The 19273-nt window shown below is 64.7% G+C and overlaps 3 protein-coding genes across 16 annotated transcripts in view; 2 read left to right on the forward strand and 1 right to left on the reverse strand.

Moving 5' to 3' along the window:
- The window catches only part of LOC132523189 (NMDA receptor synaptonuclear signaling and neuronal migration factor), a 40916-nt gene extending 24121 nt beyond the window's left edge, over positions 1 to 16795 (forward strand). For 5 of the 10 annotated variants that reach the window (XM_060153810.1, XM_060153809.1, XM_060153813.1 and 2 more), the window contains 6 exons: positions 3616 to 3758; positions 3842 to 3959; positions 4522 to 4672; positions 4797 to 4956; positions 5198 to 6404; positions 6479 to 7631. In XM_060153810.1, the coding sequence (XP_060009793.1) occupies positions 3616 to 3758; positions 3842 to 3959; positions 4522 to 4672; positions 4797 to 4956; positions 5198 to 6404; positions 6479 to 6921 (2222 nt within the window). In that variant the 3' untranslated portion in view covers positions 6922 to 7631. Of the gene's footprint in view, positions 1 to 3615; positions 3759 to 3841; positions 3960 to 4521; positions 4673 to 4796; positions 4957 to 5197; positions 6405 to 6478; positions 7632 to 10967; positions 11361 to 15439 lie in introns of those variants that run through there. The other 5 variants (XM_060153805.1, XM_060153807.1, XM_060153811.1 and 2 more) reach the window with 4 other exon arrangements.
- Positions 7150 to 17945, reverse strand: NOXA1 (NADPH oxidase activator 1). 3 transcript variants are annotated; one of them, XM_060153845.1, is made up of 14 exons: positions 17386 to 17940; positions 15432 to 15514; positions 14452 to 14560; positions 13305 to 13439; positions 11666 to 11773; positions 10673 to 10732; positions 10383 to 10426; positions 9781 to 9913; positions 8489 to 8651; positions 8216 to 8274; positions 7860 to 8014; positions 7605 to 7733; positions 7400 to 7514; positions 7150 to 7299 (listed from the first exon to the last, which is right to left on the reverse strand). In XM_060153845.1, the coding sequence occupies exons 1-14, from the start codon at positions 17560 to 17562 to the stop codon at positions 7171 to 7173; spliced, it is 1599 nt and encodes a 532-aa protein (XP_060009828.1). In that variant the 5' UTR covers positions 17563 to 17940; the 3' UTR covers positions 7150 to 7170. The 3 variants fall into 3 exon arrangements, with proteins under 3 accessions (XP_060009828.1, XP_060009826.1, XP_060009827.1); XM_060153843.1 differs by lacking the exon at positions 10383 to 10426 and having other exon boundaries at positions 8489 to 8697; positions 9781 to 10010; positions 17386 to 17945; XM_060153844.1 differs by lacking the exon at positions 10383 to 10426 and having other exon boundaries at positions 7605 to 7719; positions 8489 to 8697; positions 9781 to 10010.
- Positions 17571 to 19273, forward strand: part of EXD3 (exonuclease 3'-5' domain containing 3) — a 77462-nt gene continuing 75759 nt past the window's right edge. For 2 of the 3 annotated variants that reach the window (XM_060153834.1, XM_060153835.1), the window contains exon 1: positions 17571 to 18234. The gene's annotated coding sequence lies outside the window, so the exon portion shown is untranslated. The remainder of the gene's footprint in view (positions 18235 to 19273) is intronic. The other variant, XM_060153837.1, reaches the window with a different exon arrangement.

Raw genomic sequence — 19273 nt, forward strand, 5'->3', positions numbered from 1 at the left:
AGGTGCAGAGGGTTCCACAGAGGAAGGATGGTCCTTTCTCTTTTTAAAAATTAGTTAATTATTTTTTTGACTGCATTGGGTCTTCATTGCTGCGTACAGGCTTTTCTCTAGTTGTGGTGAGCAGGGGCTACTCTTTGTTGCAGTGCGTGGGCTTCTCATTGCGGTGGCTTCTCTTGCTGTGGAGCACAGGCTCTAGGCGCATGGGCTTCAGTAGCTGTGGCACGTGGGCTCAGTAGCTGTGGCTCGCGGACTTAGTTGCTCCGAGGCATGTGGGATCCTCCCGGACCAGGGCTCGAACCCGTGTCCCCTGCGTTGGCAGGCAGATTCTTAACCACTGGGCCACCAGGGAAGCCTCCATCCTTTTTTTTTTTTAATTTTGTTGAAGTATAGTTGATTTACAATGTTGTGTTAATTTCTCCTGCACAGCAAAGTGACTCAGTTATTTATATACACACACACACACACACATATATACTCTCTTTCATATTCTTTTCCATTATGGTTTATCACAGGATATTGAATAGAGTTCCTTGTGTTATGCAGTAGGACCTTGTTGTTTATCCATCTTGTATATAATAGTTTGCATCTGCTAACCCCAAACTCCCATTCCTTCCCTTCCCTACTCCCCCTCCCCCTTGGCAACCTCAAGTCTGTTCTCTATGTCTGTGAGTCAGTTTCTGTTTCATAGATAGGTTGGTTTGTGTCATATTTTAGATTCCACATGTAAGTGATATCATACGGTATTTGTCTTTCTCTTTCTGACTTACTTCGCTCAGTATGATAATCTCTGGGTCCATCCATGTTGCTGCCAAGGGCATTGTTTCCTTCTTTCTTGATAGCTGAGTCATAGTGCATTGTATATAGGTACCACATCTTCTTTAGAAAGGATGGTCTTTTCAACACCCAGTGCCGGTGCCTTGGCCGTCCACATGCAGAGGAGGTGGACTTGACCAAGACACACATCTTACAAAGAATAATTCAAAATGGTTCATAGATCAAGTTACATCATGAAACTAAGAGACTTGAGGAGAAAGAATTCTTCATGACCAGGGGTTAGGCAAAAAGTTCTTAGTAACAACACAAAAAGACCATCCACAGAAAACCACACGGATAAATTTGGCTTCATCAAGAATTTTAAAATTTGCTCTGTGAAATACACTGTTCAGATAAGATACGGACTGAGAGAAAATACTTGCAAACCTCATCCAGGAGGAGGGGCTGCACCTAGAATATATAAAGAATTCTCCAAACTCAGCAGGAATAAGTCAAACAATCCAACCAAAAGATGTGCCACGTGACCAGAGAGGACACACGAGTGCAAAAAGCGCGTGGGGAGGCTCTCGGCATCCTCAGCCCTTGGTGCAAACTGAAGCCACAGCGAGGCTGGACCGGCATCGGCCAGACCGGCTGAAATGGAAAGTTGTGCCGCGGACGCTGGAAGGACGCAGAGAGACCGGCTGTCTCACGCTAGAGAACATCTGCACAGTTTTGCATCGAGTTAAACCCAGCAGTCTGTCTCCGGGGTGGGAGCGAAAGCACAGGTCCGGCGAAGCCTCGTGCATGAATGTCCACGGCAGCTTTTCAAGTCGGAGAGCGGGAACCCCGATGCCTCCAGCACCGGGGGTTCAGCAAACGGTTCATCAGAGCAGCCGGTCTCCACGTGGGCATGGGGGAGATGCTGGGCCTCAGGTCTCAAGCTGAGGCGAAGAAGCCAGGCTCAATTCATCTCTGAGACCCCTCCCGAGGACAAAACCTCAGCGAGGAGAGCCAGTGGGGTGGGGGGGCCGGGGCTGGGCTGGCGGATCTGGTTGCGGTGGCCGGGGTCACACAAATAGACCCGTGTGCACAAAACGGGGCCATTTCACCGCACGCCTGCAAACCAGCAAACCACTCGACTGGGGCTGACTCTCGCCCTCCTCATGGGACCACAGCTGGTCCTGACTCCGGGCCTTCGCTCTGGCCGAGCCCTCGGCCTGGGCCCCTTCCAGCCGCCTGACCCCGCTGACCTGCCCCTCGCCTGAGCACTGGCACCGCCCTCCCCCTGGGGAGGGGCGGCGTCGGAGGGCGAAGTCTGAGCGGCCTCGGAGGGGACCACCCTGGCCGGGGGTGGTGACCCCAGGTGGGGGCAGGCAGCAGCGGCTCGTCACCCGCCTGACAGTGGACCCAGGCTCAGGGGAGCGGTGCCCAGCGTCGGGTGGCGGGCAGAGGCGGGACGGCACCTGGCAGGTGCCTGAGAGGCGGCAGACGGGCCAGCTTCCACGCTGCCGCCACTGCCAACCCACCAGCCCAGGTGAGGGGCCGTCTTGGTCTGGGGGTGCTGACCGGTCCTGAGGGCGTGCTCTGTGTGGAGTCTACCCAGCCTCTCTGCCCACCCACTGGGGGCTCAGGCTGGGGGCTCAGGGTGCTACACGCCCTGGAGGGGCGTGTGAGGGGGGAGCGGTGTCCCTGGCCCTGCCTGTAACTGGTCTGTCTCTGTGAGTGGCCTGTGGCCAGCGTGCTTTTGGGGACACAGGCTGGGTCCCGTCCGGCCTGGCCTGGCGGCGGCTCGAGCACACCACCCGTCCTCTCTGAGCCTCACTCTTCCCTCCTTAAAATGGGATCATGACACAGACGGGCCGCCTGGAGCCCAGGGCCCTGCATTCGCCCTGAGAGGCGGACGCCCCCTGGGAACAGCCGCATTCCTGCGGGGATACTGAGGCCGCACAAAGTCCATGAGCCTCAAAGCTCTGCAGACCTCAGACCATTTCCTTTGGACAGCGGTGGCAACTGGCCCGAGGCCCCCGGTGACCTCGTGTGCGTGGGTCTCCGCTCAGGGACGTTTGGGGGCTGGAGAGGGCCCTGCAGAGGCCTCAGCCACTGAGCTGGTGCCGTGGCCCCGTGCAAACCACATTCCTGGGTCAGCCTGGGCCGGCTGCGAGGGATCGTCATGGGGCCAAGTGAAAAGGTTCAGATCCGAGAAGCCCGAGGTTGGGTTTTTAAATAGAAACCAGATGAATCTGTTCAGAACCCCTCAGCCTTCAGGTCCTTCAGTAGAGAAACCGTGCTTCCCGGGACCCGCTTACCTGCTTGGCAACAATTAGACATCCAGGCAGTCGGTCAGCTGTCCCCACCGAGTTCAGGCCTGACCCCAGGACTCTTAGAAAACTGTCCTGGGAGAGGCCTGGGGTGAGGGCTGCAGGGAGGAGCCAGGTAGGTGGGAGAGGTGGGGCCCTGGGTTCCCGGCGTTCACTGTGGATCTGGGGCTCCTTATCCTGCGGGGGACGGGAGGGGAGCTGGGGTCCTGGGAGGGTGCGGGCAGTGGGGCTGGCAGATCACATGGGGGTGGCTCTGCTGGGCCCCGGCGTGGCACTAGAAAGGGGGTCTCCGGGATCTCCTCATTGCTGTGTGTTGCAGCCTAGCCTGTTGCCAGACAGGGCGTCCCGGTGCCCGGCCCCTGCCGGCCCCTGTGACGCTGTGACACCATGCGTAGCCCGGCTCTCCGGCGTGGTCTTTAGTCCTGCCCATCGACCCAGCCAGGGTGGGCTGTCTGAGCCCCGGGGAGGACCGAGGGGCTCTCCAGGGCAGCGGCATCTGCAGGCAGCAGAGTCTGGGTGCTCACTGCTGCCAACCCCACAGGTGCCAGTCCCACCCCCATGGGGCTGACATGGAAGGAACGGGCCTTCACAGCCCTGCTGGGGGCTGCAGCGGTCTCAGGCCTCACCACGCTCATTCTCTTCCTGGTGGAGGCCACCAACGTCCTCCTGCCCGCAGACACCAAGGTGTGCCCCCAGACCCCACCCAGGGGAGGCTGGGCTGGGCCGTGACGGCCCCTATGCCCTCCTGACCCTGGTGTCACTCCCAGTTCGGGATCGTGTTCGACGCTGGGCCCTCCCACACATCACTCTTTGTGTATCAGTGGCTGGCAAACAAGGAGAATGACACAGGTGTGGTCAGCCAGGCCCTGGCCTGCCGGGCGAAAGGTCAGTGGGCAGTTCCGTCAGCGGTGGACGGGGGCTGGGAGCTGCCAGCCGCTGCCCGGCTGGGGTTCCCAGCTGGGTGGAGGTTTGGGAAGTGGCACAGGCTGGAGCTGGGCTGTAGCAAATCAGCCTAAAGAAAAGGGGCTCAGAGAGGTTCAGTGAGTTGCCCCAGGGTGCCCAGCCGGTCAGTGGGAGCTGGGCCAGGGCTCTGGATCTGTCCTGCCTGAGCCCGCAGAGACCCGAAACAAACCCTTCCAGCTCCTGGGGCTCCAGACGTGGCATCCCTCCAACCTCTCCCTCGGACTTCACGTGGCCTCTCCCCTGTGTGTCTCAAATCTCCCTCTTCTGTCTCTTGTGAGGAGGCCAGTCGTTGGTTTCACGGCCCACCTGGGGAATCCAGGGTGCTCTCCTCTTAAGATCCCTAACTTAATGACATCTGCAAAGACCCTTTTTCCAGATACGGTCCCGTCCGCAGGCTCCGAGGGTCATGATGCATCTTCGGGGGCTGCTTTTCAGCTCAGCTTCCTTCGGGCCTGGAGCCTTGTCCTGTGGTGTTGTGTTTCAGGGCCTGGCATCTCTTCCTACGCCTCTGACCCTGCACAGGCTGGCGAGAGCCTGCAGGGCTGCCTGGAGGAGGCGCTGGCACTGATCCCAAAGGCCAAGCGTCAGCAAACGCCCATGTTCCTGGGGGCCACAGGCGGCATGAGGCTGCTCAGGTGCGGGGGCTGGCGTGGGCCCGCACGCGTCCCTGGGGTGCAGTGTGAGAGCTGTGGTCCTGCTCAGGCGGGATGGAGGAGGGGTGGCTTCTGCCAGCTCCAGCGGCCTGTCCTCTCCGCGCAGCCAGAAGAACAGCTCTCAGGCGGAGGACGTCTTTGCAGCGGTCAGCCAGGCCCTGAGCCGGTCTCCCGTGGCCTTCTGGGGCGCTGAGCTCCTGGCTGGGCAGGACGAAGGGGCCTTAGGCTGGGTCACCATCAACTACGTCCTGGGCCTGCTGGTACAGGTGCCACAGCCGGCCAGGCTGGGAGGGGCGCCCGGGGGTCATCGCGGCCGGCCCCAGGGTGGGAGGGGCACCCGGGAGTCATCGCGGCCGGCCCCAGGGTGGGAGGGGCGCCCGGGGGTCATCGCGGCCGGCCCCAGGGTGGGAGGGGCGCCCGGGGGTCATCGCGGCCGGCCCCAGGGTGGGAGGGGCGCCCGGGGGGTCATCGCGGCCCCAGGACTCAGTGCGCCCTGTCTGTGGTCAGTACTCCTTCTCCGGAGAATGGATCCAGCCTCTGGAGGGGACGTTGGTGGGCGCCCTGGACATGGGTGGGGCCTCCACCCAGATCACCTTTGTGCCTGGGGGCCCCATCCTGGACACCACCACCCAGGCCACCTTCCGCCTCTTTGGCACAGAACACAGCGTCTACACCCACAGCTACCTCTGCTTCGGGCGTGACCAGATGCTGAACCGGCTCCTGGCCGGGCTGGTGCAGGTGGGCTGCTCTGCGGGAGGGGGGCGGGGCACCCTGCCAGGCAGGTGCTCAGAGGTGCCCCCACCCTCCCCGCAGAGCAGCCCGAGCCTCCTGGTGCGACACCCCTGCTACCACAGCGGCTACCGGGGCACGCTGGCCCTGGCCCCCCTGTACGGGTCGCCCTGCGTCCAGGCCGCAGCCCCCCGAGACCTCGGCCAGAACCTCACTGTGGAGGGGACGGGGAACCCCGGGGCCTGTGTCGCCGCCATCCGGGGTCTCTTCAACTTCTCCAGCTGCGACGGCCGAGGAGACTGCGCCTTCGACAGCGTCTACCAGCCCCCCGTGCGGGGACAGTTCTACGTGAGCCCCCGCGGCCTGCCCTCAGGGCCAAGCTTCCCCTCGGGGCCCCAGGGCCCGAGCCCAGGGGGCCCTTGGGGAGCCTGGGACCCCAGGTGGGGTGGGGCGGGGCGGGGCGGGGCGGAACCTGGCTCATCCTGGGCCCCCCGCCTTGCGCCCTGCCGGGCACTTCACCCTCTCCCCCAGGCCTTCTCCAACTTCTACCACACCTTCCACTTCCTGAACCTCACCTCCAGGCCGCCGCTGGCCACGGCCAATGCCACCATCTGGGAGTTCTGCCAGAGGCCCTGGAAGCTGGTGGGTGGATGCGGGCCGCCCGCCCCCCACCTGGGCCCCAGCTCCCTGGGCTGCAGACTCCACCGAGCGGGGACCCCGTCCCAGGCAGTGTGGCCGGGGGGCTGGGGGGCTCCAGGCAGGAGACCCAGGGGCACGCCTCCGAGGGGGGCCAGCCTTGGGGGCCCAGGAGGTGAGGCCTCATGGGGCTCCTGGCCTCCCGGGCCCCCAGGTGGAGGCGAGCTCGCCCGGGCAGGACGGCCAGCTGCGCGACTACTGTGCCTCGGGCCTGTACATCCTCACACTCCTGCTCGAGGGCTACGGGTTCAGCCAGGAGACCTGGGGCGGCATCGAGTTCCGCGAGCAGGTGACGGCTCAGGGCGAGAGGGGGTTGGGGCTTCGGGCCGCTGCCTGCAGCCTGACCGGCCATGTGGCCCGCAGGCCGGTGGCACCGACATCGGCTGGACGCTGGGCTACATGCTGAACCTGACCAGCCTGATCCCGGCCGAGGCGCCCGCCCAGTGGCGGGCACAGAGCTATGGCGTCTGGGTGGCCGGAGTCATCTTTTTGGTGCTGACCCTCACGGCCATTCTCGGGGCCACTGTGGTGCAGCTCTGGCTCCGGGACTAGGCTGGCTGCCACCTGGTGCTGGCAGGCAGAGGCCTGAGCTGGCCGGAGCCTTCCTGAGCCCCGACCCCCAAGGCTCGCCCTGTGGGCTCTGGCCCCGTGGTCACATGGCCCCCTTTTGCCGTTGGGGTCATTCTGGCCACGGAGGCTGTACCGTGGCCCCGACCATGGCCTTCAGGTGCCGGCGCCCCAGCGGGTTTCCCATGTTGCACGAGGGCTGGGCCATCGCGACCCCTGCAGCCCTCAGGGCTGTGTGATTGCAGACCTACGGGTTCAGGGCCAGGCCAAGCCTGGGGGTAGGGGTGACTGCTGGAGGTAGAGGGGGCCGGCTCTTTGGGAGGGGCCGGCAGCGGGCCCTGGCCTCTCCAGGAGCTGGCAGAGCCAGTGTACAGGCTCTGTGGGCTTTTCCCAGAGCGGCTACCCCACACCCTCGGAAGCCTCAGTCAGGTCCCCTCAGTGGCCAAGCCCAGAAGACGGACCACACCTTGGGGGGCAGATCGCCTTTATTAAACCCTCCTTGCCACGGACTCCTTAGCGCCAAGCTCCTCATGTGCGCCGGCCGGCCGGGACCACGAAGCACTTGGGGAAAATCCCGACGCGGCCGTCACAGTGGCCCTCCAGCCACGCCTGGTCCACTGCAGGGGGCGTCAGGGCATCACCACATCTGCTCGCAGACACCGCGTCCGCCCCGGGGCCCCGGCGGGGCGATGGGGGCGGGGGCAGTGCTAGCTCTACCTTCGCACAAGACGTCCACCGTGTCTCCGGGCTGCAGGGCCAGGTCCTCGGGCCCCGGGGCGGAGTAGCCGTGCCGGGCCACCACCTGGTAGAGGACAGGCCGGCCGCCCACTCCCTGCGGCAGCGGGGAGGGCTGTAGGGTAAGCTCGGCACGGAGAGAAGGGCTGGACATCCCCGCGCTGGGCCGCCTCCCGCCCCGGCTCACCTGGCACCGTAGCCGCAGCTCCCCAGAGCCGGCAGCCGCGCCCCGCCAGGCCCTCTGCAGTGCCTCCTCCCCGGTGAGGGGCACCCAGCCCCTGCTGTCACTGGGGTCTCGGTAACTGCAAAGAGATGCCTCAGAGTGGGCAGCGCGGGCAGGGGCTTTAGGGAGGGTGCTGACCTCTGACCTCAAAAGCCTCTCCCGGGGCCGGGACTAATAGGTGCCCAACTTGGAGCCCTCCCACCCGGCTTTCCAGCTCACCTGAGCTGCCCACTCTGGGCCTGGGGAGGGAGGGCCTGGCTCATCAGGGCCCGCAGGCTGGACAGGTCAGCTCCTCTCGGGGCCCTCAGGGCCAGGGTGAAGGTGCACTGCACTGTGAAGGTCACCAAGGACTCGGGGCCCCCTGCAGCCACACCCTGGGTCCAAGGCCCCAGATCTGTGTGCCCAGGACTGGCAGGGTGGGCTTCAGGCCAGGGGGCAGGGCAGGGACCGGGAGGGTGGGAGGGGCTGGGGCTCTGGACTTGTGAGGCTTCTTTAGCTGGGGTCCCTAGAGGCATTCGGAGGATGGGGTCTGGCCTTGGAGCCCCTCATCCCTTATGAGAGCCAGTGCCTCTTACCCCAGCGCCTGCAGGATCCTCAGAGGAGCCAGGGCCCAGCCCCCCAGCCACCAGCAGCCCTGTGGAGCGGGGAGGAGTCAGGGACTCCGGTGGCTACCGACCCCCAGAGTAGAACATGTCAGAGTAGAGGAGATGCTGACACCACCGGGACCCCCAAGGCCACCAGCTTCCTCCCTGGAGGACAAAGAGGCTGCTCCCAGCCCCGCCCAGATACCTGCCTGGGGCTCCCTCCACAAAGTGCCCTCCCACTACCAGCTGCTCAGGGCGCCTCACCTGGAGGGACCCACTGGCCAACTTGCTCCACGTGAGGCTTCTGCAAGGGAAGCCGCAGGCTGGGGCTCTGCCGGGCCGGGGTGGGGTTGAGGCCGGGGTGGGGCCCTGAGGGTGGAGGTAGCTTTCCCTGGGCCTGGAGCTCGTCGGGGGCGGTGCCCAGACACTGTCCAAGCAGAGCCAGCGGTGAGGGGCATGGCCTGCAAGACAGCCTGGCCAGGCAGGAAGCCACAAATCTAACGGCGTTGGAGGTGAATCCGGGGCATGAACCAGGTCCCTATAGGCCTGGAGACTACAGACAGGCCACCTTGCACTGTGGGCACCAATCCGTCTTCCCCTGGCCCACCAGGAGGCGGCAGCTCCAGCTGGGGTTCCCAGTGACCCTGGGGGCTGGGGACCGAAGCCAGGGACCCGCTGGACTTCACCCTTGTTGGGACCCTAAGCAGTGGGTGTGCTGAGGGGCGGCAGAAACCCCAGAGGGCCCCAGTCCTGGCCACACCGACCAGCTGACTCAGATGTTGATTTCAGGTGGGATCTGAAAGTTGGACTAAGTTTGTAAACGGAGTGTTTAGATTCTTATCAGACTTGTCAGCTGTTTAAAGCAATTAGGAAGCTGTTGCCCACTGTCAGGAGGGTCAAGTGCTCAAACGCCCAGTATGTGAACTCAGGGCCACGAGGTTTCATCAAGCACAGCTGTGATGGATGGCTTTCAAGGGCACCAACTGTCCACCGAGTTAGCTGGACTTCAGTGAAAGAGGAAGTGAAGTGACCGTCTCGTTTTAAACTGAGTCCTTTGATAAACTGAATGTGAAATTTAACCACCTTCTCTGTGCTGGGCGGCCTCCAGGCACACCTGCCCGGCACACCTGCCCAGGAGAACCCTGTGCCCCTCCCTTCCTCGGCCTCACCCAGTGCCTGGGGCATCTCGGGGAGTCCCATGTCCAAGAAGGAAGGCCGGGGGCCCCAGCTGAGGGGTGGGAGCCTCATGGCTATGACGCACGGGCTGCAGGCCTCTGCCGGGCCCAGGGTGGGGAGCAGACGCCCAGGCTCCTGTCTACGCACATGTGAGCAGCAGTGTGTCCCTGACCCATGGCGTCCGGTCACTGTGGCTGGCTCCCGCCAAGTCCCTGGCCTGCCTGAGGAAGCCAAATCTCTATCCCCCAGCAGGTGATGAGGCCACCTGCCCTGCCCTGAGACCCTTGCAGGGCCCAGCTGTGGCTGGTCCCGAAGCTCAGCCTGGGGCGGGGGTCCTCCAAATACTACGGCCCCTGCCTGCCCTGCCCGCGCTCACCCACCTGCTCATCATTGGTGACCAGTGTGCCATGGTCAGCCCGCCCAGCCTGGCCAGAGCTGACCTCCGTCTCCGCATCAAGGGGCGTCCTGGGGCCACAGCGGGTACCAGGTCTGGGGGGGCCTGTGTCACGGGCCCTGGAGGGAAGGGGGAGGGGTCCTCGTTCTCAGGCCTCACCCAGCCAGCACAGAGGTCGAGGTCCTCCATGAAAGGTGGGCCTAGGAGAGCCCTGAGCTGGCAACAAACAGCACCCCAGTCGGACCACCACCTGTGAGGCTGCATCTGGTGGGGCCGGCAGGGCTGCTCCCGTCGGCCTGCAGCCCAGCCTGCACCCCACCCTGGTGCCTCTGGTGCCCACCCCCAGGCCTGAGCAAAGCTTCAGTGAGGGGCAGGCAGGCTCTTTCCCCAGGAGCAGAACAGGCTCAGGACAAACGGGGGCACAGGGAGGGCTGAGCAAGGCGGGACCCCTCGCCCTGCCCCGGGGCTCCAGCTGGTCCAGAAAGGGGACACAGCCACCTGGCCCCTGGCCCGGAGTGGCCACGCTGGGCCTGCAAAGGGGCTCTGCCGACAGGGGAAGAAGAGTGGGGGGCCACGGCCCCTTCCTACCGTTCGGCAGCCCCAGGCCTGGCTTCACCACGTGCGTAGAGAGCCTGTGGGCACACAGTGACCCCCCTCCTCAGGATGCAGACCCCACGGAGCGTCGGGGGCTGGGGGGCAAGGCTGCACAGTTTTCACTGGCTCTCTCCCGGGATGGGACGCCCCCCACGTTTAGATCAGAAGGACATTGAGAAGCCCGCGGGGAGGGTTTAAGGCATCCTTAAGAGTAATGGGTCTGGAAGGCCCCACCTGCAAAACGTCAGAGGAGAAGTCAGGTGGCCGGAAGGCTGCCCACCCACCTGTGGCTGCTGAGGCCGGGCATCCTCGTGCGGGCCGTCAGGGATGGCGGAGGCCACCACCTGCAGAGGGACAGCAAGGGGCCGGCCGAGTCAGGGGTGCCCAGCCCTCGCTGCCCATTCTGAGCCCCGAAGTCGCCCATCTGCACGGGGGGTGCTGCCCAAGCCTGGCCCAAAGACGTTGGACCACGTGGTGGGGGCAGGGAGGTGGGAAAAATATGTTTGAAGAAGGAAAACATCTGTGCTGATCATTTTAACTTATTTTTCGTACAACCTTTAAAATATTCTTGTTTCTTAGAAGCAGTCATCTCCTGTGATAACAGGACTCCAAGTTGATGGATTAATGCGGCTCAGAGCCCCCTCCTCCACGCAGCCCTCCAGCAAAGACGCACGACACCTAGCCCTCGGGTGACCGGGGGGGTGTCAGGCCCGGCTGAGGGCCACCAGCTGGAAAGCAGAGTGCATCTTCCTTTGTGCACAGGGAGCCTCCTTTCCCGCCTTTGGGGCGAGCTGCTCCCCGTCATCCTGTGACTTTGCTGCCCTGCCCTGACCCAGGGTGGGCAGAGGTGGCCCAGGCCAGCCTGCCTCGGGCCTCCCCAGGGTCTTGCTCTCTGAGGCAGAGATGCAGGGAGGACACAGAAACACAAAACCCAGGAGATGCTGAGGCCAGAAGGGCGAGTCGAAGGCGGAGGTAGGCAGGGTCGGCACCACCTTGGGGGTCCTCAGCAGCTTCTGGTGGGCTCCACCGCCAGGTTCCAAGACCCAGATCTGTGAGCCCCATTTGGAAACACTGCTGCCCGCCCCAGGAGCCTTGTGTCCTCTGTCCACCCACCAAGGCCTTGATGACCCCGGGTGTCCCTGTGAACTCAGCCTGGAAGCTCGGGACACGGTGTGAGCTCAGCAGGGGCCTGGCTGCCCGCCGCTCTGCGGCCTGCTGGGTGCTGCTGGCCCCTGAGCCCCTGGGGCCTGAGAAGCGAGAAGCTACCCCTCCCTTACCTTGGCCTTGCCCAAGAAATCCATGGGCTCCAGGTGCTCCAGGTGCCGCCTGTGTGGCCGGAAGACCTCACCCCTGGGGACCTGCCGAGGCTGCAGGGGGGCCTGTTTCTGGAGGGGGGTCCGGACAATGCAGACCTGAGCACTGGGCCAGGCCTGAGGCTGCAGGAGCCTCAAAGCAGAAGGGACGGCTTGGCCCTGTCACCTACTTCCCATAGCCCATGGGAAGTCCAGCCCACACCTGGGCACATAGGCTGCCTCCCTCCAGAAGTTTCTTCAGCTCATATAGTCAGTCTTGGGGGCCAGACAGATGTGAGCCCCAAACTGCAGGCTATGGGCTGGGCAAGCCACCTGAGTCAGCTTAGGAGTCTGGCTCTGCTCACCTGCCCTCACCTGCCCCTCACCTGCCCCCTCACATCCCCTCACCTGCCCCCCACCTTCCCCCTCACCTGCCCTCACCTTCCCCCCACTTGCCCCTCACCTGCCCCCACCTGCCCCCTCACATGCCCCTCACCTACCCCCTCACCTCCCCTCACCTGCCCCTCACCTGCCCACCTGCCCCCTCCCCTCCCCTCACCTGCCCCCCGCCTGCCCCCTCACCTGCCCCCTCACTTCCCCTCATCTGCCCCCCACCTGCCCCCTCACCTCCCCTCACCTGCCCCCCACCTGCCCCGCACCTGCCCCTCACCTGCCCCCTCACCTCTCACCTGCCCCCCACCTGCCCCCTCACCTCTCCTCACCTCCCCTCACCTGCCCCCTCACCTGCCCCTCACCTGCCCCTCACCTCCCCCCAACTGCCCCTCACCTACCTCCCACCTGCCCCTCACCTGCCCCCTCACCTCCCCCCACCTGCCCCTCACCTGCCCCCTTACCTCCCCCACCTTCTCCCTCACCTGCCCCCTCACCTCCCCTCACCTGCCCCCTCACCTACCTCCCACCTGCCCCCTCACCTGCCCCCCACCTGCCCCTCACCTGCCCCTCACCTGCCCCCTCACCTCCCCCCACCTGCCCCTCACCTGCCCCCTCACCTCCCCTCACCTGCCCCGCACCTGCCCCTCACCTACTCCCTCACCTACCCCTCACCTGCCCCCTCACCTGCCCCTCACCTGCCGCTCACCTACCTCCCACCTGCCCCTCACCTGCCCCCTCACCTACCTCCCACCTGCCCCTCACCTACTCCCGCACCTACCCCTCACCTGCCCCCTCACCTGCCCCTCACCTGCCCCTCACCTCCCCCCAACTGCCCCTCACCTACCTCCCACCTGCCCCTCACCTGCCCCCTCACCTCCCCCCACCTGCCCCTCACCTGCCCCCTTACCTCCCCCACCTTCTCCCTCACCTGCCCCCTCACCTCCCCTCACCTGCCCCCTCACCTACCTCCCACCTGCCCCCTCACCTGCCCCCCACCTGCCCCTCACCTGCCCCTCACCTGCCCCCTCACCTCCCCCCACCTGCCCCTCACCTGCCCCCTCACCTCCCCTCACCTGCCCCGCACCTGCCCCTCACCTACTCCCTCACCTACCCCTCACCTGCCCCCTCACCTGCCCCTCACCTGCCGCTCACCTACCTCCCACCTGCCCCTCACCTGCCCCCTCACCTACCTCCCACCTGCCCCTCACCTACTCCCGCACCTACCCCTCACCTCCACTTGGCCCAGGGCGATGTCCAGGTCACCGCGGGCCCCTTCCGGCCCCTTGGAGATGGCTTCCTCTAGGCTGTGGGTGGCCTCCGCCCAGAGCCCCAGCTGGCTCTGCACTGCAGCCACGCTGAAGAGCACCTGAGAGTGAGGCGGGGGTGACGGCAGGCCCAGGATGCCCCCCAGCCCCACCCCCACCAGCTCTGCCCCCAGCCCCACCGCCTGGTCCCACACCTGGCTCTGCCCCGGGGCCGGCTCTGCCCCGCAGGCCTCATTCCACAGACCCCCAGCCGGAGCGGATCAGCCCTCCCTGCTTCTCTGCTCTGAATGTCAGGCGGACCTCGCATCTCTGGAAGCAGCCTCTCGGCCTTCGCAGCCCCGTCCTGCATTTGGCCTGACCCCCTCCTCCCCGTGCTGCCCTGCTTACTGAGCCCCCAGGAGTCTGGGGTGCTGTCTGAGGAAGGCCTCTCTCCGCCCGCCCCTCCCCCCGTGTGGAAGGACGTTTTGGGCTGGATGTGCTGGGAAACAGCAGCAAGTGGCCACGAGGGCGGAGGGTGCGGATCGCTCACCCGCGGCAGCCTCTGTCCCCGCACTCCGCGGGGACACGGTGCTCCCAGAGCTGCTGTCACATGGCCTGCTGGGGTCACGGCCGGCCGACTCCCACAGCCCGCCTGGCACACGGTGCCCTGGGCCGGGGCCACCCCGGCGGGACGTCCCCCGCGGCTGGCTTACTGGGACACGGCTGGTTCCCAGGGGCTCCGAGGCAGCACGTTTCTGGGAGCGCATGGGCGCTCCTCCTAAGCCCCTCCATCAGTGCCCACCCCGCCCCAGGAGGCCAGGAACGGCGCCAAGCGAGAACCCCAGGGCGGGGATGCCAGGGGCCCACAGCCAGGCCTGCTTCGGCCCAGCCCCCGCCCAGACTGTCACCTCTTGCTGACCTCTGACCCTCCCCTGCACCCCCCGGTGGGATTTGGGGGCCCCTCTGGCCAGAGGGAGCACCTGAGTCAACACGGCCCCAGCTGTGACAGTGACAAGACAGCGGGACCCGGAGGATGGGGTCTTCAGGACGAGCGGCCTGGAAGGACCACCTGGGCCGCCTGCCCACAGACAGCACCCCCAGCACCCAGCCGCGTCCCGCTCCCCGCACGCCCACCTCCCAGGCCTGCAGCTTGAACCGCAGGCCCAGCTGGGTGTAGTCGATGGCGGCGTTGCCCCTCAGCTGTGCCAGGGTCCGCTGGAAGTCGGACAGGGCCTCCCGGGACCTGTGGGCGGCAGGGGAGCCTGGCGTGGAGGCCCTCAGCTGCCAGAGGGCAGGGGGCGGAGCTTCGCCCAGCCCCACGTTGCCCCAGCTCCTGCTGCAGTGGTGGAGGCCGTGGTGGTCACCCAGGTCTCAACACAGGGGGTCCACACACAGACGGGCTGAGCAGCACGTGGGGCTCCAGCTCTGTCCTCTGGGCGCCTCGCTCCCCTGCGAGGGGAGCGTACCCCAGACCCTCTCCCAAACCTTGGTGTGCAGAGTGCCCTGGGAGTGTCCTGCCTGCTTCTCGGGCCCCACCCCACGGGCCTCCCCATGCAGAGCCCCGCTGGAAGCTCCCCAGCCCCCACCAGAATCCCCATTGCCCCCAGGAAGGCTCCTGGGTCCATGAGAAGAGGAGGTCTCCCCCAGAGCCCACCTGCCCCCAGTGGGACCTTCTGTGGGGGCCGGGCCTGTCCTGCAGCCCGGATCTCTTCTCTGGGAAGGGCCGGGCGCCGAGGGCCGGGTGGCTAGGGAGGACCCCCATCACTTCCATGTCCTGGGACGCACCATTCCTCCAGCCCTGCCCTCGGTTTCCACGTGGGCAGAACGGGTATAATCGCGCTGTCCCGGCTACAGCAGGGATGTAGGAGCAAAGGAGGGGAAGCCGGCGCAAGCACTCTGTGATCCCCTGAACCCCGTAAAGAGCCATGGGTCAAGGTGTGGCCCTACGCTGCTTCTGCCGCCACACGACCACAGCATCCTGTTCCTGGGCTCCCCTGGGGCCGCCCAGGAAGGGTGAGTAAGAGGAGATGACCCGTGGGCAGAGAGGAACACAGGAAAGGGCTCTGCAGAGCCAAAGGGCCATCAGAGAAATAACAGGGCACTTCTGTGCTCACCTCCCCAGCTGGAAGTTGGCCACTCCTCGCTGGAAGAAGCCGACAGCCATGCAGGCATCCTTGGTCACTGCCTGGTCAAATGCCTGGGGACAAAAATGCCCATGGAACACCCAGGTCTGTAACCCCGTCACTCCTGTGTCACAGATGCGGTCCAGGCGGATGCCCAGCAATGGATCAAGGAATCGTGTTGGCCCCCATCATGGCCACCTGCAGGAGAAGGTCTCCCGCGCCCACCCAGGGGGCCTCTGGGTCTGAGGCTGGGTGCACGCGTCACGGCCACAACCCAAAGCCGCCTGGGCTCCCAAGGTGCCCTGTGATGCACTCAGGGGCAGTTCGGTGGCAGCACAAACCAACCTGTTTACCATGAGGACAAGGAAACACTCCATCGCGTTAATAATAGTTACCTTCGGCGGGGGGGGGGGGGAGTTATGCAAGGTTTTTGTCTTTTTTAAATCCTAGTTTTGGTAGTTCGTACAAATTGACTCACTTCTCATCTATTAGAATCAGAAAGAGCAAAAACGCTAAAGTCTTAACATGTGTGTAAAACACAGCTCTTCCCGAAACTAGACTCAGAGATGACATCATCTGTTCCTAAGGAGGACAGCAGCCACCAGTTAAACACAAGCAAGAGGGGGGCATACAGCAGCTATCAAGTTAAATCCAGGCAACTGGATCGGTGTCATGGCCAAGTGGGGGGCTTGTTGAAGTGAGTTTGACCCGAGGTTGAGGGTTTGCACACAGTACTGACGTGGCCACTCAGCTCTAGGGAAACCCGTCTGTTGTCCTGCCACACAGAGCAGCGAAATCGAAGCTTCCGTACGGCAACAGATTGCATTCCCAGCTACACCCTTCTCACCCTGTCCAGGTCCTCGGAGACAACCAGTTTTATTAATTGTAGCCATTCCATCTGCTTTTAAAAAAATTTCCAAAACACATGCCTCTGCTACTCCGTCTGCAGTTAGGGTGGAGGAGAATTTAACACTCACACCCCTCTGCGCAGAACTTCTGTCCCCTCCCTCTGGTTAAATCATGGTTTAGAGGAAGTGGTGACTGGATTGGCCTCACACTGCTGATTCCATGGTGTCCAGTGATCGCACCCCCCTTGTTGAATAACATTTTAACACTGACATTGCTGCTGAGATAACTGTAGATTCATACACAGATGTGAAGAATGACAGGGTAGGTCCCTTGAACACGTTTTCAGCAGCTGTCACTGATGGCCTGAACAACGCGGGAGCCCGGCTCTTTCCAAGGGGGATTCGGTGTGCTGCTGGCTTTCTGTTGTCACCCGTGAAACGTGCACCACCGTAATAAACCTGGGGGCTTGAAGGGCGGAGAGTGGCCTTGCCGGCCCCTCGGCGGAGGCACGTGTGTGTGCGCCCATGTGTACCCCCAGCTCTTGGTTCTGCTTTGGGGAGTGGGTGGGAGACAGGTGAGCACTCAGATCTGGGGTTTGGGCAGCAACCAGAGACCTTACCTCCTGGCCATCACCACAGGTGTCTGCAGAAGGCCCAGCCCAAACCTACACCCTGGGTGCCCCTTCCCAGCCCCATCCAGCTTCGAGCCTGTTTGCGGGTAGGTTAGCACCTCGGCCAAGAGCACCTGAGCCAGTGTTCATCCCGGCCGTTCCCCAAAACTGCAGAGCCTGGCACATGGTCACCACACAGTGGAGGCAGTGCCAGAGCCCTGCACCCCCATCCCGGCCCTGACTCAGCTCCGCTGGGGTCCCCTGCCCACACAGGCCTCCCCTGCTTAGGTGTTCACTGAGGCGGACCTGGGGAGACATCCTCAGGTGGCCATCAGGGAGGAAGGGCAGGGGTCCTGGGCTCACCCCTGCAGCTGGGACTTTATCCCACCCCTCATCGACCCTCCTAGGGCCAGAGGGCAGCGTCCCCCAGGGGTGGGGTCTCTGCGACCAACCCCGGGGGCGCAGGCTGTCGGGCCCCTGGCTCACCCGCAGCGCGGCTTCCGGGTCCCCGGCTAGCAGGTGCACGCAGCCCACGTTGAAGCTCATCCTGGCGGGCGGCTCCGGGACGCTCGAGAAGAGGCGCAGGGCGTAGTCCCAGTCCCCACGCGCCACGGCCTGCGCGCCCCGGTGCCAGTCGCGCACCAGGTCCCCGAGCGAGGGCATGACGACGTGAACACCAGCCCGGCCCCACGGCGGAAGTCGGAGATTCCTGGCCGGAGCGCGGCGGGCGCGGCTGGCGGCGTTGGGGGTCCCGTCACGGGTCCGGTGGGGTGGCTGGGGGCCGAGGACCGCGGAGCAGGGGCCCCGGGATCCGGAGACCGGCGTGGGGCTGCGGGGGCCCTCTGAGGAGGACGGGAGGGTCGGGGACCGACACCGGCGCCAGGTACTTGGTGAGGGGCGGGGCGGGCCGGGGAGCGCCAGGTGGGCCAGGCCTCCTGAGGCCCACGGCGCCCCCTGGCGGCAGAGCGGCCCCACCCCGTCAGCCCCGCCCCCGGACTGACCACGCCCCCAAACGGCGGCCTGGAGGCTCTCCCAAGCCGGCCCCGCCCCACCGGCCTGACCAAGACCCTAGCCTGCCTCCCGGCTCCTCCCCGGACCCAGCCCCGCCCCTCCGGACTAACCGCGCCCCCAAACAGAGGCCCGGCTCCTCCCCCCGAGTCAACCCCGCCCCTCTGGAGTTCCGCCTGGAGGTCCTCCTGCTCGCGCTTCCCGGCCCGCCGCCCACAGCTCGCCAGGCCTCGTCGGCGTTGGTGCGCTGGGGAAAGCCGTCCGGGCCCGCTGCTGACGCCGTGGCCGCGGCCGGGCCAAGGTTCCGGGAGGACCCCGCCGACTCAGGTAAGCGACCCCGGGACGCGGGCCGAGCGTGCGAGGGGCGGGGGCTGTGGAGCACGTCCTGGGCCGTGCACTGGCCACAATTGGTGCCCTTGGGGCCTCCCGCGCCCGCGGCCGGTGCTGGGCATGGGCACAGCTGGGAGGGTTCCGGGGGTGGGTCACCCTGGCTGGGCATAGCCAGTCTAGGACGCTGGGTCGGAGCCGGAGGGTAGGCCCGAGGCTCACGTGAGGAAGCAAGTCGTAGTCCTCCCCAGCGACCCTCTGGGGACGTCCGTTAGGGCGTCCTTCCGTCCAGGGAGACCCTTCCACTCTCCGTCGTTCCCTCAGCCGGCAGGACTGGTCCAGCCCCCACCTCCCGTGGCTGGCGCTGCCCCTGTGTGGGCAGGTGGGCCCCACGTGGTGCGGCCCGGGAGACCCTGGACGCCAAGCATAGAGCCCCTGTGTACCCCGCCCCCCCCAAGTCTCTGGTTGACATTAAAGATAAAACAGCCAGTTATTTTGTCAGAAAAATGGGTTTATTCAGGAACAGCAGAGAATTGCAACTCAGGACAAGAGGGCTACAGCGAAAACTATAGGCAAGACCAGCTAATAAAGGAGAGGAATGTTACTTGACAGAGAAAAAGGAGGAAGTTGGGAGGGGCCGCTTGCAAGGAGAGCCCATTGGAGGAAACGGGGTTCAGGGTGGCGACGCTTCCCATTGGCTGGGCTGCTGCCGGCGGGGAGAAAACCTGCCTTTTCCTCTGGGTCCATGTGAGGTACATGTCTGCCTGTTTGGGGTCTGCAGACACGGTGAGTGGTGGTGTGTGAGAGCTCCCCCTTCCAGCCTTCCCGACTCCATTTTAATGAGGTTCCCTTCATTCAGTTTCACACCGTGAACACCAGAAGGTCCCCCTTCCTCCTTCACGGAGAAAGAAGAAGCCTCTAGAGACGGTGCCCCTGCAGGTGGAGCAAGGTGGTGCCTGCCCACAGGGTCCTGGGGCTCCATCCCCAGGAGAGGCCGGGAGCCGCTCCTTAAAGTCGGGGGACCCCTACAGGTGCCTGG

This window comes from Lagenorhynchus albirostris, chromosome 7 (assembly GCF_949774975.1).
Source record: "Lagenorhynchus albirostris chromosome 7, mLagAlb1.1, whole genome shotgun sequence".
Classification (NCBI taxonomy): Eukaryota; Metazoa; Chordata; class Mammalia; order Artiodactyla; family Delphinidae; genus Lagenorhynchus; species Lagenorhynchus albirostris.

Coding starts and splice junctions, on each gene's coding strand:
- NOXA1 (XM_060153843.1), bottom strand. CDS start 17,562: ATGCCCTCGCTCGGGGACCTGGTGCGCGACTGGCACCGGGGCGCGCAG. Junction 15,515..17,385: donor ACCCGGAAGCCGCGCTGCGG/GTGAGCCAGGGG, acceptor TTTTGTCCCCAG/GCATTTGACCAGGCAGTGAC. Junction 8,698..9,780: donor TGGTCACCAATGATGAGCAG/GTGGGTGAGCGC, acceptor CTGCCTGGCCAG/GCTGTCTTGCAGGCCATGCC.